Source organism: Pseudophryne corroboree, chromosome 6 (assembly GCF_028390025.1).
Source record: "Pseudophryne corroboree isolate aPseCor3 chromosome 6, aPseCor3.hap2, whole genome shotgun sequence".
Taxonomy (NCBI): domain Eukaryota; kingdom Metazoa; phylum Chordata; class Amphibia; order Anura; family Myobatrachidae; genus Pseudophryne; species Pseudophryne corroboree.
In genome coordinates, this window is record NC_086449.1 from 565,138,629 (window position 1) to 565,163,869 (window position 25,241).

General features: G+C 43.5%; 1 protein-coding gene across 2 annotated transcripts in view; it reads right to left on the reverse strand.

Annotated features, from left to right (window-relative positions):
- STAB2 (stabilin 2) overlaps positions 1-25,241 on the reverse strand; it is a 285,642-nt gene that overhangs the window by 85,608 nt on the left and 174,793 nt on the right. For both annotated transcript variants that reach the window (XM_063927783.1, XM_063927784.1), the window contains 11 exons: positions 24,974-25,045; positions 21,648-21,767; positions 20,646-20,693; positions 19,311-19,394; positions 19,072-19,218; positions 17,278-17,412; positions 16,755-16,814; positions 14,848-15,024; positions 10,420-10,509; positions 2,189-2,335; positions 1,973-2,029 (listed from right to left, as the gene is read on the reverse strand). In XM_063927783.1, coding sequence (XP_063783853.1) covers positions 1,973-2,029; positions 2,189-2,335; positions 10,420-10,509; positions 14,848-15,024; positions 16,755-16,814; positions 17,278-17,412; positions 19,072-19,218; positions 19,311-19,394; positions 20,646-20,693; positions 21,648-21,767; positions 24,974-25,045 — 1,137 coding nt within the window. The remainder of the gene's footprint in view (positions 1-1,972; positions 2,030-2,188; positions 2,336-10,419; positions 10,510-14,847; positions 15,025-16,754; positions 16,815-17,277; positions 17,413-19,071; positions 19,219-19,310; positions 19,395-20,645; positions 20,694-21,647; positions 21,768-24,973; positions 25,046-25,241) is intronic.

Genomic DNA, 25,241 nt, shown 5'->3' on the forward strand with positions numbered 1-25,241 from the left:
AGTATACATGGAAGGGTTAGGATTTGTCTGCAGGAGATGGATGGGGGAGGGGAGTATAGGTTTAGGCTCCACCCGGGGAGGGGGGGAGGGGCATCCTGTCTACCGGGATCACATACTGATCCCCAGCAAAAAGATTTACATTTAACAGACAGATATTTTATAGCTTGTCTAGCTGGACAGAATGTGGGTACTCCAGTGCATTCTAGATGCCTTGTTTAAAAATCCAGAAAATATTCTGAAGATTTCAGCACTGGTTGCACCATTGATTTATATGTCTTATTTTAATTTGGTCAAGAAAATTGCATGGTAGTGTCCACGTGTAATTATAAATGTAGCAAGTCGGATGTATGGACACTATATAGAAGGTGCATTTAACAACACAATCTTCCTATATTAATTAGAAGGAAGACTCACTACCCCTTGTGCTGTTAGGGGACTCTTTCACGTTCTAACTGCATGCAAAATCTGTGTGCTAAGAGTTAAACCGCGGGAGGACGGACGTGGCACACATCAATATCACTTTAATGTTCTTTATGAGCAGTGTTGGACTGGCCCATAGGGATACAGGGGAAACCCTAGGTGGGCCCCACTGCTTGAGGGCCCCACCTCCTCCTCTAGGGATCTGGTTCCAGACTGTGAGCTTGAATTATAAATTATACATATGTTACCTTATTCTGCAGAAGACCATAGTCTACATTATCATTCATGCACTAGCCATATTTACTATATATATTTATCAAGGGGCCCAGGCTATGCACTCTCTAATGGTTAGTCAAACCTCTGTGGCAGCTGGCCACACCCCTACTGGAGACTGACCACACCCCTAAATATGGGCCCCTACCACTGCATTCCCCCGGAGGGCCCTTCATGCTCCAATCCGACACTGTTTATGAGACATTATTGCACCAGCTGGAATCATCTGCTCTAATATTGGACTACATTTGGAGACTTATGGTAATTAACACTCCAGAGATGGCTGCACTAGAGGAATGCACCAGCAGCCGGGAGGATTCAACACTGCCGCTATTTGCTTGTTTGGACCAGCACACTAAAAGAGCAAGTTCAGTTGTATTCCATCCAACTATAAACATTTCTTAGCCAGTAATATAAGGACAAGGAGGACCCATTTCTATAATAACAAGCACTTGGAATTGTGACTTTAGTAATAACTAGAAAGAGACTGCCTCCCTAACAACTACAGCCAGGGTTGGACTGGCCCACAGGAGTACAAGGGGAAACCCGCGGTGGCCCCCACCTCCTCTAGGGATCAGCTTCCAGACTGTGTACTTCAATTATACATTATATATATGTTACCTTATACTGCAGAGGATTATAGTGTACTTGCTACAGTGCATTGCTGTTATTAATCTGGTAAATTAGCATGCATGCACTAGCTGTATTTACTATATATATTTGGGCCCAGACCATGCTCTCTCTCATGGTTAGGTAAATCATTGTGGTGGCTGGCCATACCCCATCTGTAGACTGGCCACACCCCTAAACAAGGGCCCCTACCAATGCATTCTCCTGGTGGGCCCTTCGCGATCCAATCCGGGGACCGACCTATGGGATTTTCAGATGCCGGTATCCCGGCGTCGGTATTGTGACTGGCAGTCAGGAGACACATAAACGCATCATGTATGCCACCACTCCAACACAGTACCTTTCCTGGTGATATCAGGTTTGTACCACTCTAGTATTTCTGTTATTAGTGTCTCTTTTGCATCTCTTATTTTTTAACGAAATATTTTTCTTTATCTAAAAATCCAACCTCTTTCCGCATGCATAATTGCGCTCACACGTGATAGACTTAGGGGAATTAGATCACCATAATAAAACAAGGATTTGCACATTACGAGGCGTCACACAAACTGCGGTTTAGCATGTCTTATCACTGACATACCGGGGCATACTAAGCCCTCCAGCGGAAAATTTGGCATGAATGTCAATGTCTTACTTTCATGACTATTACCTTGGATTTACTTCCTGCGGGACACTTTGGGATGTTAAAACACAGGCCACAATCCCCCTGTTGAAGGTAAATAATGAATCTGTGAATTAGGAAATCCAGGTCATGTATACATTTTATGAACAGTGTACGTATATAATAAAATGAAGAAGAGGGAAGCAATAGAGCTTCTACAAACCATTGTGCTGGTCATTTCAGCAGCAATAAAGGAGTACTTACTGTCATGTCAAAAGTCACCAAGCTGTCACATCGACCCCCCATACTAGATGGAGCCAGCAAGCAGTCAATGCCGTACGCGATCCCACCATCAAACATAAGCTGTCGTTGGATAATCTTGCACTGTCTGTTGTCCAGGAATATCTCTCCCTGGATAAGTGAAAATATGTCATCACATAAAAACTTTCTGCAGGTAATATACACAATGGGGGGAATTCAATTGTTTGAAAAGTCAGTTGAGTGTCTGTTTTTTCCTGTTAGGAAAAAACAGACGCTCAACTGACTTTTCAAACAATTGAATTCCCCCCAATATGTAATTAATTGCATTTATTTGAGGGAATTGAAGCAATGAAAAGGCTTTGTTAAGTTAAAAACTTGCATTCTCTGGAATATCAGTTTAGTTCTCAAATACTGAGTGTAATTTTTGAACCACAAAAAATGCAGATGAGTATTACAGTATTGCGCTGTTTTCTCAGAATCTGCATACAGAGTACTTATTCTATTACCAAGATTTAAAAACTTGTCTGTTTCACATGGTTAAGAAGACTGCAGACTTCTACTAAGTCAGTTTACCAATAGTGGGAATGCAGGTAATAAATCTGAAGCAAGAAAAACTATACATGTAAGCTGTGACAGTCTACACTGAGCCATTTCGTATGGGCACGTCTGTGTCTCACAGTGGCTGTTTTAACAGAAAATAAGAATTTACTTACCGATAATTCTATTTCTCGTAGTCCGTAGTGGATGCTGGGAACTCCGTAAGGACCATGGGGAATAGCGGCTCCGCAGGAGACTGGGCACAAAAGTAAAGCTTTAGGACTACCTGGTGTGCACTGGCTTCTCCCCCTATGACCCTCCTCCAAGCCTCAGTTAGGATACTGTGCCCGGACGAGCGTACACAATAAGGAAGGATTTTGAATCCCGGGTAAGACTCATACCAGCCACACCAATCACACCGTACAACCTGTGATCTGAACCCAGTTAACAGCATGATAACAGAGGAGCCTCTGAAAAGATGGCTCACAACAATAATAACCCGGTTTTTGTAACAATAACTATGTACAAGTATTGCAGACAATCCGCACTTGGGATGGGCGCCCAGCATCCACTACGGACTACGAGAAATAGAATTATCGGTAAGTAAATTCTTATTTTCTCTGACGTCCTAGTGGATGCTGGGAACTCTGTAAGGACCATGGGGATTATACCAAAGCTCCCAAACGGGCGGGAGAGTGCGGATGACTCTGCAGCACCGAATGAGAGAACTCCAGGTCCTCCTCAGCCAGGGTATCAAATTTGTAGAATTTAGCAAACGTGTTTGCCCCTGACCAAGTAGCTGCCCGGCAAAGTTGTAAAGCCGAGACCCCTCGGGCAGCCGCCCAAGATGAGCCCACCTTCCTTGTGGAATGGGCTTTTACAGATTTTGGCTGTGGCAGGCCTGCCACAGAATGTGCAAGCTGAATTGTACTACAAATCCAACGAGCAATAGTCTGCTTAGAAGCAGGAGCACCCAGCTTGTTGGGTGCATACAGGATAAACAGCGAGTCAGATTTTCTGACTCCAGCCGTCCTGGAAACATATATTTTCAGGGCCCTGACTACGTCCAGCAACTTGGAGTCCTCCAAGTCCCTAGTAGCCGCAGGTACCACAATAGGCTGGTTCAAGTGAAACGCTGAAACCACCTTAGGGAGAAATTGAGGACGAGTCCTCAATTCTGCCCTGTCCGTATGAAAAATTAGGTAAGGGCTTTTATAGGATAAAGCCGCCAATTCTGAGACACGCCTGGCTGAAGCCAGGGCCAACAGCATTACCACTTCCAAATACGGTGATAATGCTGTACGGTTACATCCTTCCTGGCTTTGATCAGGGTAGGGATGACTTCATCCGGAATGCCTTTTTCCTTCAGGATCCGGCGTTTAACTGCCATGCCGTCAAACGCAGCCGCGGTAAGTCTTGGGACAGACAGGGTCCCTGCTGGAGCAGGTCCCTTCTTAGAGGTAGAGGCCACGGGTCCTCTGTGAGCATCTCTTGAAGTTCCGGGTACCAAGTCCTTCTTGGCCAATCCGGAGCCACGAGTATAGTCCTTACTCCTCTCCTTCTTATGATTCTCAGTACCTTGGGTATGAGAGGCAGAGGAGGGAACACATACACTGACTGGTACACCCACGGTGTTACCAGAGCGTCCACAGCTATTGCCTGAGGGTCCCTTGACCTGGCGCAATACCTGTCTAGTTTTTTGTTGAGGCGGGACGCCATCATGTCCACCTTTGGTTTTTCCCAACGGTTCACAATCATGTGGAAGACTTCTGGGTGAAGTCCCCACTCTCCCGGGTGGAGGTCGTGTCTGCTGAGGAAGTCTGCTTCCCAGTTGTCCACTCCTGGAATGAACACTGCTGACAGTGCTATCACATGATTTTCCGCCCAGCAAAGAATCCTTGCAACTTCTGCCATTGCCCTCCTGCTTCTTGTGCCGCCCTGTCTGTTTACGTGGGCGACTGCCGTGATGTTGTCTGACTGGATCAGCACCGGCTGACCTTGAAGCAGAGGTCTTGCTAGGCTTAGAGCATTGTAGATGGCCCTTAGCTCCAGGATATTTATGTGAAGTGATGTCACCAGGCTTGACCACAAGCCCTGGAAATTTCTTCCCTGTGTGACTGCTCCCCAGCCTCTCAGGCTGGCATCCGTGGTCACCAGGACCCAGTCCTGAATGCCGAATCTGCGGCCCTCTAGAAGATGAGCACTCTGCAACCACCACAGGAGAGACACCCTTGTCCTTGGTGACAAGATTATCCGCTGATGCATCTGAAGATGCGACCAGGACCATTTGTCTAGCAGATCCCACTGGAAGGTTCTTGCGTGGAATCTGCCGAATGGGATTGCTTCGTAAGAAGCCACCATCTTTCCCAGGACCCTTGTGCATTGATGCACTGAGACTTGGCCTGGTTTTAGGAGATTTCTGACTAGTTCGGATAACTCCCTGGCTTTCTCCTCCGGGAGAAACACCTTTTTCTGGACTGTGTCCAGGATCATCCCTAGGAATAGAAGTCGTGTCGTCGGGATCAGCTGCGATTTTGGAATATTGAGAATCCAACCGTGCTGGCGCAGCACTATCTGAGATAGTGCTACTCCGACTTCCAACTGTTCCCTGGATCTTGCCCTTATCAGGAGATCGTCCAAGTAAGGGATAACTAAAACTCCCTTCCTTCGAAGGAGTATCATCATTTCGGCCATTACCTTGGTAAAGACCCGGGGTGCCGTGGACAATCCAAACGGCAGCGTCTGAAACTGATAGTGACAGTTCTGTACCACAAACCTGAGGTACCCTTGGTGAGAAGGGTAAATTGGGACATGTAGGTAAGCATCTTTGATGTCCAGAGACACCATATAGTCCCCTTCTTCCAGGTTTGCAATCACTGCTCTGAGTGACTCCATCTTGAATTTGAACCTTTGTATGTAAGTGTTCAAGGATTTTAGGTTTAAAATTGGTCTCACCGAGCCGTCCGGCTTCGGTACCACAAATAGTGTGGAATAGTACCCCTTTCCCTGTTGTAGGAGGGGTACCTTGATTATCACCTGCTTGGAATATAGCTTGTGAATGGCTTCCAATACTGCCTCCCTGTCTGAGGGAGACGTCGGTAAAGCAGACTTTAGAAAACGGCGAGGGGGAGACGTCTCGAATTCCAATTTGTACCCCTGAGATACCACCTGAAGGATCCAGGGGTCCACTTGCGAGTGGGCCCACTGCGCACTGAACTTCTTGAGACGGCCCCCCACCGTGCCTGAGTCCGCTTGTAAAGCCCCAGCGTCATGCTGAGGACTTTGCGGAGGCGGGAGAGGGCTTTTGTTCCTGGGAACTGGCTGTTTGTTGCAGCCTTTTTCCTCTCCCTCTGCCACGGGGCAGAAATGAGGCGCCTTTTGCCCGCTTGCCCTTATGGGGCCGAAAGGACTGCGCCTGATAATACGGCGTCTTCTTAGGTTGAGAAGCTACCTGGGGTAAGAATGTGGATTTTCCAGCAGTTGCCGTGGCTACCAGGTCTGATAGACCTACCCCAAATAACTCCTCCCCCTTATAAGGCAATACTTCCATGTGCCTTTTAGAATCCGCATCACCTGACCACTGCCGCGTCCATAAACCTCTTCTTGCAGAAATGGACAGCGCGCTAACTCTTGATGCCAGTCGGCAAATATCCCTCTGTGCATCACGCATATATAGAAATGCATCCTTCAAATGCTCTATAGTCAGTAATATACTGTCCCTATCTAGGGTATCAATATTTTCAGTCAGGGAATCCGACCACGCCAGGCCCGCACTGCACATCCAGGCTGAGGCGATTGCTGGTCGCAGTATAACACCCGTGTGAGTGTATATACATTTTAGGATATTCTCCAGCTTTCTATCGGCAGGTTCCTTTAGGGCGGCCGTATCAGGAGAGGGTAGTGCTACCTGTTTAGACAAGCGTGTGAGCGCTTTATCCACCCTTGGGGGTGTTTCCCAACGCGCCCTATCCTCTGGCGGGAAAGGGTACGATGCCAATAACCTTTTAGGAATTATCAGTTTTTTATCGGGGGAAACCCACGCTTCATCACACACTTCATTTAATTCCTCGGATACAGGAAAAACTACAGGCAGTTTTTTCTCACCAAACATAATACCCTTTTTAGTGGTACTTGTATTATCAGAGATATGCAATACATTTTTCATTGCTTCAATCATGTAACGTGTGGCCCTAGTGGAAGTCACGTTTGTCTCCTCATCATCGACACTGGAGTCAGTATCCGTGTCTGTGTCTGCCATTTGAGGTAACGGGCGTTTTAAAGCCCCTGATGGCGTTTGAGACCCCTGGACAGGCACAAGCTGAGTAGCCGGCTGTCTCATGTCGTCAACTGTCTGTCGTAAAGAGCTGACACTGTCACGCAATTCCTTCCATAAGCTCATCCACTCAGGTGTCGACTCCCTAGGGGGTGACAACTCTATAATAGGCAATTGCTCCGCCTCCATCTCATTTTCCTCATCAAACATGTCGACACAATCGTACCGACACACCGCACACACACAGGGAATGCTCTGATAGAGGACAGGACCCCACTAGCCCTTTGGGGAGACAGAGGGAGAGTATGCCAGCACACACCAGAGCGCTATATATAGACAGGAATACCACTATAAAATGTGCTTTTCCCTTTATAGCTGCTGTTAGTATCAAAACTGCGCCAAATTAGTGCCCCCCTCTCTTTTTTTACCCTTTTCTGTAGTGCAGGACTGCAGGGGAGAGTCAGGGAGACGTCCTTCCAGCAGAGCTGTGATGGAAAATGGCGCCCGTGTGCTGAGGAGATAGGCTCCGCCCCCTTCTCGGCGGCCTTTTCTCCCGCTTTTTGGTCAGTTCTGGCAGGGGTTAAAATACATCCATATAGCCCTGGGGGTTATATGTGGTGTATTTATGCCAGCCAAGGTGTTTACATTGCTGCTCAGGGCGCCCCCCCCTAGCGCCCTGCACCCTCAGTGATCGAAGTGTGAAGCGTGCCTGAGTAACAATGACGCACAGCTGCAGTGCTGTGCGCTACCTTGTTGAAGACTGATGTCTTCTGCCGCCGATTTTTCCGGACCTCTTCTTGCTTCTGGCTCTGTAAGGGGGCCGGCGGCGCGGCTCTGGGACCGAGCTCCGAGGCTGGGCCTGTGTTCGGTCCCTCTGGAGCTAATGGTGTCCAGTAGCCTAAGAAGCCCAAGCTGGCTGCAAGCAGGCAGGTTCGCTTCTTCTCCCCTTAGTCCCTCGATGCAGTGAGCCTGTTGCCAGCAGGTCTCACTGATAATAAAAAACCTAAAACTAAACTTTCACTAAGAAGCTAGGAGAGCCCCTAGTGTGCACCCTTCTCGGCCGGGCACAAAAATCTAACTGGGGCTTGGAGGAGGGTCATAGGGGGAGGAGCCAGTGCACACCAGGTAGTCCTAAAGCTTTACTTTTGTGCCCAGTCTCCTGCGGAGCCGCTATTCCCCATGGTCCTTACGGAGTTCCCAGCATCCACTAGGACGTCAGAGAAAGTTATTTAACATTTTTCATTCTGGAATTTGGGTTTTTCAGACACCACTTCTGGTGATGGCTCATATACTGTAATGTGGAAAGGATTGGCATATAGAACACCACTGTCTGAGCTACTGCTTCCCTAGAGGGCACGTTAGTGTAAGCAACAACATTGACCAGGTGATCATAGATATGCAAGTATGATCCCATAATCACCATGTCATTCTGATCAGCAGAAACCCTCTGTCACCTTCACAACCAGGAAAACCTGAGGATGGAGTGCCCATTTGTCACACTTCCCTCTGGCAAGCCGCGTTAATATGGGTTTCAGGTGAGTGGTTTAGCTTAACTCGGAATCGGTTCACACCTTAATTGGATTAGCAATCACCTGGCAGTCCTATATCTACTTCCAGGGGCGTTTTAACAGAGGAGTGGGCCCGTGTGCACCTCCGGGTGGGTCCCCTCCTCTGTACGACGCAGCAGTGGTTTCCGGTATTGTGCCTGAGTCTACTGTGCATGCTCAGGTCTCTGGAAACATGACGCCCGTCATGTAATAGACCAAAATCTCTACTGCGCATGAGCTGCGGCCATTTTGGCAGCGATTTTCGGTAAGGTAAGTATTAAAAATGGGTACAGTGTGTGCCCCTCCTGGACCCAGGTGCTCGTGTGCACTGCACACCTTGCACCTATTATAGAAATGCCTATGTCTACTTCCCTTGTATCACCTGCTTTCCCTGTATGTATTGACACTGTCAGTCTTCACCTCTGGTATTCCCTGATTAATTTCCGAGTATGGGCCGAATTCAATTAGCCGTCAAATTGCAATAATTTAATGCGATTGCCATTTTCGCTGCTTTTTTTGCTGCAAAAACAGGCTTATCGCAGGTATGCTCACTCCCACAATTAACCTACAGAATTAAAAATTTGTGAAAACGGGATTACTGCAATAATTGTTGCTAGAGTAAAAAGTGAAAAATGGGTAAATCTGCCTGTACCGACCAAAAAAGCGAAACTAACATCAGATAATAGTATAGAGGTTTATTATTGGTTTTAAAAAGTAAAAAAAAAAAAATTATAGGAAGCAAGTGTTTTTCATTAAAATAAGTGCTAAAATTTAATTGGGGGTACATAAAAATGGGTGCATATTTGGGTCATTTGACACCACTTTTATAAAAAGTTCCAAAAAGACTGTGATTACTCCCACCAGCAAGCATAAAAAGACTTGTCCCACTCATAAAGCACCCCAATATACCTGTCCCATTCCTTGTACCCCAATTTTCACCATTTTGTATGTTTTGCTCCAAAAATTACATGTTATTTCTGGCCAATTAAAAATAAGTAAAAACCTTTAAGTGCCTAATTAATCATTCAGGAGGGTGGTCCCAGGGGTTCTGAACCAAAACCTGAAATTTTTAACTTAAAATAGGGATTGAATAGGCACTTTTCACGATTTGCAGTAAATTTGTGGCTTTTACCAGAAAAACTAATTTTCACGGTTAATTGAATTGGGCCCTATGACGCCTGCTGCCTTCTGACTTTTCTGCCGCATTACAGCTCGTGTATCATGCTGATCTCCGAATGCCGGCATTTCATGTTCCTGAATCCATTGTTGTTAGATTCTCATAGAGGGTAATTCCAAGTTGATCGCAGCAGGAATTTTTTTTAGCAGTTGGGCAAAACCATGTGCACTGCAGGGGGGGGGCAGATATAACATGTGCAGAGAGAGATAGATTTGGGTGTGGTGAGTTCAATCTGCAATCTAAAATGCAGTGTAAAAATAAAGCAGCCAGTATTCACCCTGCACAGAAACAAAATAACCCACCCAAATCTAACTCTCTCTGCAAATGTTATATCTGCCCTCCCTGCAGTGCACATGGTTTTGCCTAACTGCAAAAAAATTTCCTGCTGCGATCAACTTGGAATTACCCCCATAGTTCCTAGCAGTTTGCTAAGTTCAAGCCTTCCTCCTGTGTGAATCCTTTTCCTCCCTGTATCCAAACCCACGGACAGTACTAACTGACACCTCTGTTGTCACGCTACACCATTAGTATCCAACACTCTCCCCCACACCTCGCTGTCAGGTTGGTGTTTAGGAGAAGCTCCTAGTGTCCTGACAATGTAAACTTTTTTGCCTGGAAGCTCCAGTTACATTTTGAAGTTTATTCTATTCCACTTCGTACATTGGAAACTCTAATATTTGGTAAAATAAAAGCCGCTTACAACAGAATCCTTGTCTCCACATTTTATACTGACGTCAGAGCCCTGAAGAGTCTTCATAGAGCCCTTAGTAAGGAGCTCATAAGCAGAAATCTGGAATAATAAAAGGAACGCAACTTTAAAACAAGTGACAAAACAACAGAAATCAATTCACACTGTATCCTGAAGAGAAATATGGGAAAACAGAGATAGCAAGGGACTGAAAACATTTTTATTTTGTTTAGTAACACCAAAATTGGAAGTGGATTTTTGGGATTGTAAAGGATAAATAGGAAACTTATAAAAGACTAAAAACATATCTCACTCACATAACACTTTAAAATTGTACTTTATTATAAATCCCTATATGGAACAATTTCAGATATGTGTAAAATCAGACAAAATATGTATTCCGTTATATTCCTATAGTTGTGTTTTACTGAATAGTGTTGTGCAAAAACATGAAAAAAGATCTATAAAGGATTTGCTAAATTTAAGGCATTGGTAAACGTTTGTATAATAACTAAGAACTAAAACATGATGGTGTTCTCTGATACATTATGTAAAAATCAAACACTTACAAACAGTATAAATAAACAGAAGGCACATACAAATGCAATACAACATGCACTCTCCGCATGCCGCAACATTTAGCTTCAGGGGCTCAATTGGTAGCAGCAGAGACAGAAAGTAACTTCTATATCTGACCAAGCCATGTTGCAATAAAGTGGTGCAAATGATAAACACATTTTCATGCAGGGTTCACAAATGCTGGGCAGCTCTACTCTTATGCTGGGGACAGACTAGATAATGTGTGTACCCAGCGATATTGGCGGCAACAGTACCAAGCGGTGGAGCCAGCATCGGCAAGTGCATACACACTTGCCAATGCCGGCAGCGACGAATGGTGGTGGGGTGGGAGGGTTCAGGGAAAGGGGGAGCCGACTGCAGCATGGCCTTTGCTGGGGCTGTCGGTCATCGCCCATGCATGCACGTCCGATGGGCAATGTTGCTGACAACACGCGGGAGAGCGCATCGTCAGCGACAAAGTGCATACACACTGAACGATATCGTGAATGATGTGTTGGAATTGGGCACATCGTCCAGGATATCGTCTAGTGTGTAACCATCTAAAAATAAAATTTTATTATTTAATGTAGACCTGGGTCCGATCACATGACCTCGGTCACGTGTTACAGATTTTTATTTTAGTGCCTTTCTGATTGGCCATTGGCATAAGCACTCCTGTTGTTATGGTGAGTGTTAATCTACTTCCTGGTCACGTGACCACAAAGCCAGGTGGAGATGCCTTGCGTCTGGGTATCCCGAGTCATATGACCTCGGCGGTCTCCTTTTAAGCACTTCCGCCAGCGTAGTATTGCTTGGTCACGTGACTCGGAGATCTCGAGTGACATCGTCTAGCCCTGACGTACAATACCATGTGACCGGCCGCCGGACCCTAAAGGAACCCTACGTTCCCGGCGGCCGTGTCACGTCATCACACTTAATCATGTGACTTTATTTACATTCTGCCAAGCATCATAGTATTAATGGTCATGTGACCTCATAACATTTTCTTTCTAAAACCATTCTTAATGGGATATGTTGTTATAAATTAAGGCACATATATTTTAGCTTAGTACTTTTCATTTTGTCCCTTAAGACTTATAATCGGGATATACCTTAAATAGTAAGATTATTTGTGAGGTAGTGACACTCATAAATATTAGGATATATACAAAAATAAAAAATGTTGAACTATACACAAAGAAAAAGAGCAATAAATATCTTCATAGTCGAACCATATCTACCCATTATAAATATACAGTGTACACAAGTGGACACAATAAAATCGATGGACACAATAAAATCGGATATTATAGAATTGAATTCAGTTCCATAGCCTCACTTAGGCCATAGGGATGGAGAGAGTTCAGTCTAAAAAATCCAAAAAATTTCCTGCTTACATAGTTTACTAAACCGATCCCCTCCTTGTTTGGTCTGTCTAATATGTTCAAGACCAATTAATTTCAGTGTACTGGGATCCCCCTGATGATATTCCAAGAAATGTCTTGGTACACTATGGTCTGTCTTTTATTAATGATGTTATGACAATGTTCCATAAATCTTGTTTTAAGGTTACGTGTTGTCCTTCCTATGTATCTTAAGTTGCATCCACACTGCAATAAACAGATAACCCAGTTCGTATCGCAGTTGATGAAACTTCTTATACTGTAAATAATATTCCCATCTCTATCTGCATCTAGGGTTTTCATCCGATTTATTACATGCGTACATACCCATACACATTTATTTAGACAGTGCTGTTGTACAAGACATGCAGGAATAGTTACATTGTTATGCTGGCCATCCATTAGGATGACCAGCATCTGATATGAGTTGTCTAACGATTTCCCTTGAATTCCCTGGGAGCTCCCTGGCGGTCCTGGACACACGATTTGGTCTTTTTTTGACACATGATGTGAGTACGATGTCCATACGATCAGACGACCCATCGTGCTCCCCCATACGATGAATAGTCTCATGATCCATCATATGTCTCACAAAAAGCATACACTCAAATGATGCTGATCGAACGTTCCATCAAATGACGCATTGTATGTGCACAAAACATAGGGGGTCATTCCGAGTTGATCGCTAGCCGCCATTGTTCGCTGCGCAGCGACCAGTGGAAAAAAGGGCTAATCTGCGCATGCATAGGCACCGCAATGCATACGCTCGTCGTACGGGTACAAAGTCCATTGTGGTTTTCCACTGGTTCTAGCGACGATTCCAATCGCACAGCCGGCCGCAAGGTGATTGATAGAAAGAGGACGTTTCTGGGTGTCAACTGACCGATTTCAGGGAGTGTTTGGAAAAACGCAGGCGTGCCGGAGAAAATGCAGGCGTGGCTGTGTGAATGCTGGGCGGGTGTGTGACGTCAAAAGCCAACCCTCCAACATTAGAATCAACGAAGAGTAAGTTCAGGGCTGGTCTTGTTTTGCACAAAATGTTTTTGCAGGCGCTCTGCTGCACAGGCGTTCACACTTCTGCAAAGTGCAAATACACTCCCCGGTGGGCGGCGACAATGCGTTTGCACAGCTGCTAAAAGCTGCTAGCGAGCGATCAACTCGGAATGACCCCCATGGTACGATGTGCATACAATTACGGCGGATAATATGGGCTGCACATATGATCAGAAGATGTGACATTTGACCCGCGGGACTGCGTATCAAATTGTAATTGTACCCAAAAAAATGGACAATGTGTACACGATGCATAAATCAGGGCGTCAAAATTGTGTATTCGTACATAAAATCATCCTAGTGTATGGCTAGCTTTAGGTACAGTGAGAAAAGAGGACGACTTGCAGTCATTAGAGATTCTGCAATGTGTAAATATATCCATTAGAAGTACCTGGAAAAAGTAGCATTAACGTTTGCTTAACAAGGGGGAATAAAGTAGTAGTTGGATGATAATAAAATAATTGTGCTTAATGTGTATTTAGCATCTTTAGATGTAAAGACAAGTTGAAGAAATTGTCTATAATCTTTGTTTGTGTGGGTGAGAGTTTTTTCCCACCTTTCTTACCCACAACGGTGGCAGAACACAGTCAGCAAAGAGAAGCAATCTCTCCCCAGTGGGTGAATCGGAGTCAGCTGCTCAATGTTTTACCTCTGCGCACGCACCGGAGATGCTCTGCACATGGTGGTAACAGGTGGCTAGTGTGGCTACAAGTTGTGAATATGCTGTGGGCATGTCAGTGTCAGTGAAATCGGCAGCCATGAAAAGTCAGACATTCTGCACCTTCCATAGTTAGGTGTAATGTCTAATAGCCTGCCGATAGTGCGTCTTGTCTTGAATTGCGCTGCAGCCATTGGGCATCTCAATAGGACGCCCCTCGGTTACGGCATTACAATAAATATGTAGTAGTGGCTGCACCAAAAGACACAGGGTTCTATTCATGAAGCAGTGAAAAGTGTGGAGAGGTGAGTCAGCTGCTACATATCATTTTATAGAATGCACTTTATAAATGTTACCGCAACACTGATTGGTTGCCATGGGCAACTTCTCCACTGGCTCACCTCTCCTCACTTTTCACTGATTCATGAATAGACTCCACAGTCGCTACTGCAACTGCACCCCCTCAGTGTCATCAGCCTAATGGCCCCTATGTGCTTTATCTCATACTCAGTACATTAATGATCTAGGGCTGCGTTAACTATCATATTTTTCTGTTCCTGGGTACATTTTGCACCAGTCATCAGTGGAATTTATAAATGATCCTCAATACAAGTTATGGTAATATACACTCATATACACAGATGGTATAGTTGGTACACTAACTAATCACCATAACATACTGATATATACGCCCATTCTCGCAAAAGAAAATATAAACATTTCAGTTTCCAATAGATTCACAGAATAAAGGAAACATTTGCATCTTACCTTGGCATCCCTAATGATGTGATACTTTAAGTATTGAGCAAGCTTCTCTTTGTTTTGGCTATTGTATAGAAAATCATTTTGTTCCTTAGGTAAAGTTTGAATGGCCTGGTCTGTTGGTAGGAACAGGGTGACTGGCCGGTGTACGGGATCATCTATGAAAGTCATTAGATCTGCATTCTGCAAATAAATAGTGGAGAAGCATAATGAAACAGTCACCATTACAACATGTTCAGGCTGCCACGATAAGACTGGGAGTTTTTCTGACAAACGGGTGAAAAGAGGAAAGGAATAACTTGCCTGAATGTGTCATAAGGTCAGAAAGTGTAACAATACATTTGTTTTTTTTCTAATCATTATATATTTGAATGTTTCTAAAAAATTTGAAACTAATATTTTTCTTAAAAAGTTCTCAATAAACTTAATTTCTGTGACTATGGTTGTGATGTCATTGGAACGGCGGCACTTTACAACCACCAATGACAATTTTCCCTGGCATCCCATAGTGGTGCATAGGAAAATAAGCCATGTTGGGGTAAATATTCTACTGCAATGTGTGTGGCCTTACATAGAGGCCTCACATTGGGATTTATTCAGGTCCAGATGTAGTAGTGGTGCATGCTACAAAGTAATGGTGTTCAGTACTCTGTGCATGCACTGGACCCGTACTGCACATGTACAGTACAGGTCTGCGATGTAGCATGCAGATCGGCATCAGACTGTGAGTGTCTGACAGTCTGATGCCAGTTGGTAATAACGAGGGGACAGCAACTGCCAATCTCTACTTTATAAAGAGTCTTATATGTAAATGCTGTTACACCAATTCTTGTAGGTTTTGTTGATCACCAATGGGCAGGAAGAACATACTGTTACTGTACACATTCTTTTTATATAGAAATATACATTATTGCTTTCTAACTACCTTATAAAGAACATCCAATGAGACGATTCAATGAACGACAGGCAGGAATAATGGATTGGGCGTTACACACTATGCAATGTGTACGATATACCATTCTGATACGAGTCGGAATGCTATATCGTATGATAGGTTGCATAGTATGTACCCAATTTTAGAGGTAGGGTAACAAAGGGTAGGATCAGTAATGTTGACAATACTCCTTTAGAAAATGACTAGTGTGCATATTATTTATACAGGTTACCAAAACAAAAAAGGCTTCCTTCGAAGCTGATTGGTTGCTATGGGCAACTTCTCCACTGGTCCGTTTCTTTACTCTTTTCACTGCTTCATGAATAGACTCCTATATGATATTCTTGATGATTACATAAATATAGTATATCAAGTACAGTCTATAAAATGTAAGGGAGATGCTGGTTGGTTGCCATGAGCAACTTCTCTAATAGTTTGTTTCTTCACTCTTTTCACTGCTTCATGAATAGACCCCATAATCTGCCAACCAGAACAGTACTAATACCCCTTTCAGACTGACAAATATTTCCCGGGTTATTGCACATGAACGCGCATCAACCCGGGAATTTGCTCAGTGTGAAAGTGTACTGAAAGAATATCCTGGGACGAGCATCCCGACATTTCATCCCAGGTCTCGACCAGGGTTGAATCCGGGATCGTCCTGGGATGTGCGCAGTGTGAACGGGTATGCCGGGTCAAGGCGACCCGGCACCCGTTCTCTGCATAGGAGGAGGCGGTGCTTGGAGATGACTATCTCCAAGTACAGCCTCCGGTAGCGTTAGCGGTGATGTCACCAACCCGGCAATATGCCGGGTCGGGCCGCAAGTCTGAAGGGGTCTCAAGCCGGGTGGCACCTCGGAAGCACCGTGTACACATTCCCGGGTGTGTCCCGGCTATTGTCAGTTTGAAAGGGGTATAAGCTATTACAAGCTAAGAGCTAAATGAGGAGAAATGTGTAAATAAATAGTCAATAATGTACCTGTATCAGTTTGATCATAGCACTGTATCCATTTGTTTCTGCAACTGTTTTTAAACTATCCTGAAAAAAAGAAGACATATTTTCATGTGAACTAATATGCAACATTCATTGTAAAGTCTGCAAAGCACTATACCATAAGGAGCAGTATAACGGAACACATCTCTATAACACTGCTATTTACCTTTCACTGATTTAATAAAGTGATGGAGAGATTTACCACACTGCACTATTGGATGCAGCAGTTAAAGTCCCTGAATTGTAGCTTTAGAAACGTTACATTGTTTAGTATGTGTTCATTTTTACTCTACAGTCACTTTCACTATTAATGACCAGCATACAGTATTGGCTCATCATATAAATGCTGAACTATCTACAAACAGTAAGGTAAATGAATGCTAAATGAAATACATTTAAGTACACCCTGTCTACCATCCATGCTTCTCTTGTCTAAGGCATGTTGTCCCCTACTGTCTGGTGCTGGAGCTCCTTACAGAAACACAACAAAAATATTACCAATTCTTACCAGGGCTTTCTCCGATCTCTCCTGCATTTTCTTGGGAACAAGAACTTTATCAATGAAGTGCACAACACCATTTGTCAGGACCATCATTTCTTCATCAGATATGAGTTTTGCATCTTCATTCAAAACAACAGTGTTCTGTAAGTAAAATTAATACAGCTTGTATTCTGCAGGACAAATCAGGATGAACACAAAATGACATTATATCCACATTAAACACATAACGGGAATTCAATTACTACCGAACGGACTTGCCCGGCTGAATTCACATGACACTGACCATATTTTACGGTGGCGGGATCTAGCACAAAAGTGTCCGCTACCCCATAGAGTAGCAACCACTTTTGAGTGCATAGGGGAGCAAATCGATGGGCGGCAATTTTGACAGCCGGGATCCTAACTGGATCCCATATTGGCTGTATTGACATTGGTGTGCAGAGTACACCCGATACATGTTTCTTCTTGCTCAGAGCAATACTTTACTTAAGGGTATGTATGTACATTGTATACTTCCCATCCTTAACATGAAAGTGCAAAATGACAGTTGAAATTGAGTGTACAGGAAACTACTGACCAGTTCCTGGCCACATTACTGAACTCCTAGGCTGTCACTGGAAGGCTGCACTCTGGTAGTGCATTTATAGGAGATGTGTGTGTACTGTATATAGATATTTTAGCAGTGTGACGATAAATGGCAGTGTGTTGCTGGAAGGAGCCACACACACAAGAAACAAACATGAGTTGTACCCACACCTAGAGGCTGACCCGTGGAGATAGTGTGAAGGTGGTGCAATCAGAGTGAAACAGGTTGGCTGGCCAGAGTTCAAACTTACAGGATGCAGGGAGAACCCTACCCTCTGACACTGCACTTCTGAAGCTCTGGCATCCAGCCAAGTCAGGCAGAAGCATGTGTTACCCTGCAGTCATAACTATATATATATATATATATATATATATATATATACACACACACACACACACACACACACACACACACACACACACACACACACACACACACACAGTAGAAACTTTTATTTGTTGAACAGCAATAACTGTATTATGTATGTATTCAATAAACAAAAGGGTGTTTCTATCGGGTGTGGTATTGAAGGTCGACCACACTTAGGTCGACAGTGTCTAGGTCAACCGCTATTGGTCGACAGTAAGTAGGTCGACAGGGATTCTAGGTCGACAGGGTCCCTAGGTCAACATGGTCTAGGTCGACAGGTCAAAAGGTCGATATGAGTTTTTTTTGGGGGGTGTCGTTTTCGCCGTACAGTGACCGGGAACCCCAATTAGTGCACTGTGTCCCCTCGCATGGCTCGCTTCGCTCACCATGCTTTGGGCAAGATGCCTTGCTCCGCTACTGCTGCACTCGGCACAGGTTACTGTTCCCAATCGTAGTCCACGTGGATCGTAAAGTATGAAAAAGTAAAAAAAAATTTTTTTTTTAAACTCATGTTGAACTTTTGACCTAGAACATGTCGACCTAGAGACCCTGTCGACATAGAAACCCTGTCGACCTAGTTACTGTCGACCAATAGTGGTCGACCTAGACACTGTTGACCTAAGTCTTGTCAACTTAGAGACCGGATACCATTTCTAACTGAAGTGCTCTGCTTCTGAATTACATCTATGTCAAATTTTGTTTTTAAAAGACATTTATTTGGACACCTCTTTATTCCATCTCCTATGTCTTTGTATACTTATATACAGTACTTAATACTCCTAATACCCTATATATTGCAGCTGGGTTTATCCTGTGGATGACAAATAACATGGTGTGATCATTACCTGGGAGAATGAGATTTTCACTGTGTCACCCTGCAGTGATGTGAGTGATGTCATTGATGAAAGGTCATCCTTAACTAGTTGCGTGCAGGTTACAATGTGATATAATAGAACCTGATCCATTACCCCCTTAGTGGTCCATTCTTTTACCTATATAACAAAAAAACCCAACATTTTTTAAATAGTCATGTTAAAAAAATTGGCCTTAAATAAAAGCATTTAAGACATTAATACTTCCTTACACGGGGATCATTCTTCAAAGCTTCATTGCTGGGCACAAACACAGTAAATGGACCGGATGCAGCAAGTTCATTAATGAGATTCGACTGTATTGAAACATATAAGATCAGCAGGGTTATATTGTATCATAAACTTGGCAATCACATTTCTATTTAGAGAATTACAAAAAACACAAATCCAGTATTTTAAATGAAAATACTTATAGAAATCTTTCCATCACAAGGAGTAGATGAAGATAAACTTTCTAAAATATATACAATAATTTTGTATCTAACTCAGGGCCGGATTAAGCCTTGGGGTTGCCCGGGTCGCTTAAGACAGGGGGGCTCCCGTTGACGGGTGTGGGATGTATATTAGATTGTGCATACCTCCCAACATGTCCCATTTCAGGAGGGATAAAATGCTCTCTACCTGGACTTCCCTCTTAATATGATTGATGTCACCTATATTGAACTATTTAATTTATAAGAAAAGTGTTTCAACACAGGTATTTGCAATCATAAATTAAGAAGGAAGTCCAGGTAGAAAGCATTTTGTCCAATGGTGTATGTTAGTTTTAAATTAATAGTTTAATAATGCCTGGGTACTGTTTATACAGTAGCTCCACCTGATTGAAAGACAACTATTTTATAAAATTTTCTTGTAGTGGAACAAAGACGACCTTAAAATACACATAGAAAAAAATAAAATAATTTATCTTGTCACATTCAAGAATAGTATCTGCCTCTGTACTACTTACACACTGGGACAGGACCCAGGAGGACTGTGTGTGTGTGTCTCTATCTCTAGACCCAAATGGTTTAGTTGCAAAAAATGTAAACAGAACTCAGACACCCAGGCAGGGAGGAGGAGAAGCTGGGATCCCTGTGTCCCTTACAGCTCTCTCCACCCTCCTATCTCTACTCTGGTGAGAAAATTCTGTCTGTAGCTCATGAAACATGATATTCCTGTGTCTCTACATCCTGTCCTGCTTGCATTCTGGCTCTCGCATTAAGAGAGAAAGCTAGTGATATCAGTGTTCTTTGACCGGGGGGCCCCTGACACAGGGGGGCCCGGGGTACAGTATTCCCTGCATCCTGGCTATGATCTAACTGTATACAGTAGTAATAAATGAGATAATCCAATGGAAGCAGAAAGTCAGGCTCAAAAAATCATATATCTTGTTGTTTTGCTGTCCACTAGTATAAGGACAGCTAAAATGATTAAGGGTGGCCAAATGTGACCTCATTCTAAGTAGAAGCAATACAAATTACCTGCAAACATTTTTTGTAAACATTTACAGTGTCATTATGATGTTTTGCTTTAGGGGTGTCATTGTAAGGTCTGACATACTGTACCTGCAGCACATAAAAGAAATTAGCAGTTTTTGTATTTCTCCTTAGTTCCTAAATAAGAAAAGGAAAAGAAAAAAAAAGATTAATAGATTTTCATCATTGTTGAAAACTGCAGTAGGCAGCCTTATTGCTGTATTTACATGGCTGTCGCTATAAGAACTGCATACCAGCATATTCCACAGAATGTAAGTAAGGAAACCATGTATTTCCACATAGGGATGCTTGCATTAATGTTCATATGTTGGGATACTATGGTACTGTGTAAATGTAAAATAAATCTGGGCCTCTGAATGATTGCAACAATATTCTGAATAAATACACAAACATAATTTCATAATGGAAGTACAATTCTTTGCAAAATACAGGCTAGAAGAACCCACCATCTTTTTCACATCATCCTGACAGTTTTACACACAAATCAATTCAATTTACAGTAGCTTCATGTGACACATGTTATGTTATTATCAAAGCAGTATGCTCAAACCCAGATAATACTCATTAGGCACCATTATCTGTGTTCTACTGCAGGCCAGGGTTGGACTGGCCCACAGGTATACAGGGGAAACCCCCCTCATCTGGGAAACAGGTTCCAGGCTGAGCACTTAAATTATACATTATACATATGTTAACTTAAACTACACAGGACTGTAGTGTAATTTCTACAGTGTATTGCTGTTATTAATCTGGTACATTATCATGCATGCACTAGGAGTAGTTACTATATATATTTATCAAGGGGCTATGCACGCTCTAATAGTCAGTCAAATTTCTGTTGCGGCTGGCCACACCACCTCTGGAGACTGGTCACACCACTAAACATGGGTCCCTACCATTGCATTCCCCCCGTGGGCCCTTCTTGCTCCAGTCCGACACTAGTCCGGGCAGTCATATTCCAATTGTTAGCATAACAGACTTTGACTCATTGCTATTTTGATCAGTTTCCTCAGCAAACATGCACAACGTTTTGTAGGACCCATACACATCAACAGCCTGACCATACAATACCTCATATATATTGCCCTTGCAGTTTAGTCCATCTCCGATATAATTAGACTTGCATGTACAAGTGCGTTCAGCTGGTCCAGTATGGTTGCAGGTGGCGTACTCACTACAACCACCATTTTTCTGAAAAATACATGACAGTATGTTAATCAAGGTTATTTGCTTATAGCTAGGCTTGCGTCAGGAAATCAGTTTTGCCCTCTTGTGGTAAACTAGACACATTTTTGTCAGTCTATACAACAGTGTAACTATGATTGGTAAATTTGAAAAAGCAATATTTATTTATCAACATTTCATTGGGGGAAGTAGCCAGAGCACCTACAGGTTGGAAAATGAAACAAATACTCTGGTTCAATATTATTTGCACAAATTGAAATCACAAAAACATATGAATATTAAAATGTTTTAATACAAACTATAAACATTTATGTATATTTAATTGCCAAAAACTAGAGAGCACTATGGAAAGAGATGAAAATGTCTCTTATATACTGATGTTTCCATGGGAGTAACTACTGGCAGTCTATCAGGTGCAGCACACCAGGGACCCTAGGGACTCACAGGCCCGCTACAGAGCAGAATCATGGACTCAAACACTGGGGTAAATTTACTAAGATGGGAGTTCTATTTAAGATCGGATGTTGCCCATAGCAACCAATTAGATTCTACTTCTCATTTATCTAGCACATTCTAGAAGATAAGACCTAGAATCTGATTGGTTGCTATAGGCAACATCCCATCTTAAACAGAACTCCCATCTTAGTAAATTGACCCCATTGAGTCTCAGAGTACTTGCCGCATGAGAAGCTATCGTCATATTAAGTATCGCCAGAATGTATGTAGGAGGGGCCGCAGCAGATATCTCCAATACCTACTGCGATCCCTCCATTCCCGCAGGCAGCATCTCATCCCACATTGGTTTCTAAGCGGATGCGATGCTGCCAGATTTACCAATAACTGAAATGCAAAACATTCCCGATATTGGCCCCTGCAGCTACCGCCATATTCAGTGGGGTAGCCCGTTGTAACCTATGGACTACAGATTGGGGCTGTAGTTCCGGCAGGATTCCCCAGGACCCCTCCACCAGAAGTGACAGCTGTGCATCTTGGTCAGCATGATTGCGCATGTGCCAAAGCCCCCGCACCACACTTGGCACATCGCAGGGACAGGCTCCTGTGCTGGGTGATACATTCACCCAATGTGATCGCATTCAGCAATGCGGTCATGGGTGCTAATATCACACCCAGATCACATTGCAAATATGCGATTAATGATAAATGGGCCCCTAAGTAATGTTACAACATTTGACTCATTCCCAGAGAGCAGAGGTGCCCCCCAGCCAGCACAGAAAGTGAGTACTTACCAAGTCACATTTCATTGTTTTATTTTACATTAAGGTCTTAATTGCATTAATTAATATTGCTCACTTGCCTTATTAGTATAGTATTAACTTTACTTTGGTTATCTAGCATTCAGTAGCTAATAATTTATCCCCAATTTAACCAGTGACTGCATTAGTGCAGATTATTAACTTCTCACACCTGGATTACAGATAATATATTGTACATTGCAGAAGAGTCAGCTGTTAATTCAAAAACACTGGACTCGACGTCTGAGGGGCCTATTTAACAAGGCAGTTTTTCATCAAAGCTACTTCAAAATGCTAATTAACGCCACAGATCACAGACCCCATTATTATCAATTGTCATCATTATCAATGGGGACTACAAAGTGACCTCTATGTACTGAACTCTGAAAAGATAAATTAAGCTTTTTCAGAGTTTGGCACCTTTGGGTTACCCCATCCGTAGATGGTGTAAACGGCTTAATCCCTATGGAGGAAAGAGATACCACAAATGTGAAACACTCCTCCAATATGCCAGAGATGTAACTCACAGGGGCAGCGGTTATTGCTACTGCTGTTGCTGCAAGTTACACTTTGGGGGTCATTCCGAGTTGATCGCACGTAGCAACTTTTTGCTGCTCGTGCGATCAACTAGACGCCGCCTATGGGGGAGTGTATTTTAGCATAGCAGGGCTGCGATCGCTTGTGCTATGCTAAAAAAGTTTTGTGTAAAACAAGACTAGCCCTAGACATACTTACCTGGTGCGATGATTTCAGCGATGCAGGTCCCTGAATTGATGTCAGACATCCGCCCTCCAAACGCCTGGACACGCCTGCATTCACCGAACCACTCCCAGAAAACGGTCAGTTGATGCCCCGGAACGCCTTCCTCCTGTCAATCTTCTTGCGGTCGCCACTGTGACCGCTTTCTTCGTATCCTGCGGCGGGCAACGACGTGCCTGTGCAATGCGGCCGCCGCGCATGTGCAGTTCCGACCCGATCGCACGGCTGCGAAGAAGTGCAGTGTGCGATCGGGTCGGAATGACCCCCTTAGTACATAGCGGGGATACTTTCATTTAAAATGAAAATAACAGTCGCAATACCGACCATTAATTGAGGCAGTGCCGCAATAATTAAAACATAGGCCCCTGGATCTTAGAACAATGTATATATGTATATTATATTGAAACATAGAATTTGTTGGCACATTAGAACCACTTGGCCCATCTAGTCTGTTCATTATATATAGATATATAGATTTATATCTGTAATGTTTTCATAATTATAACATTAAGTGGCAGAATTCCAGGCTGATTATTTTATGCACAAGATGGTCATCTAGGGCATATAAATCAATATATAAATAAATATACACTAAAAAGGATTTTTGTGCACCTGGGACTAAAACTTGGTAGTTTCGCCAATGGATGTTTTCCGGTCTCCTAGTGGAAGAACATTACACCATGATCAGTGCATGTCCAAAAAGAACTACAATAATACCCCTTTTCCACTGTAGCACGGGTCGCAGCCATATCGCCTGACACGGCTGCGACCCGTGCTACAGCCCCCTTTCACACAGCGCTCACTAACCCGGCATATTACCGGGTTGGTGACGCTGCTAGTGACGCGGCAGGGGCAGCGTTGGGAGATTACATGATCTCCCAGCGCCGCCCTCCCATACACTGTGAACGGGAGCTGTGTTGCCTCGACACGGCTTCCGTTTACACTACACAGCTTACCGGGTTGAACAAGTGTTCAAACCGGCAAGCTACCTGGGTAGGATTCCCGGATCACTTGATCCAGGAATTTGCAGGGGGACCCTTTTCCACTAGAGAAAAACACAGGTAAATGCGCGCCCCCGCACATTTACCCGTGTTTTAAAAGCTAGTGGAAAAGGGGTATATGTCAATACATTACAAATGCAAGGCCGTATTATTCCGTTCACAGAAGTTATTAAATAGGTGAAACATGTATTCTACTCACCGTCAAGCATGGATTAATAGGACTGCACTTTTTACCATCTCCACTGTATGTTTGCAAACAATTACAGACAGACTGTAAATAGAGAGAATAAAACAAAACAAAAAATAAATAAAATAAAAAATAAATAAATATATATATATATATATATATATATCCCTCCAAAGGCGGCACTCAAAGGTTAAAAAAAAATGACACAAGTCGGCTGTTTTAAGGCGACTTGTGTCATTTTTTTTTAACCTTTGAGTGCCGCCTTTGGAGGGATATATTA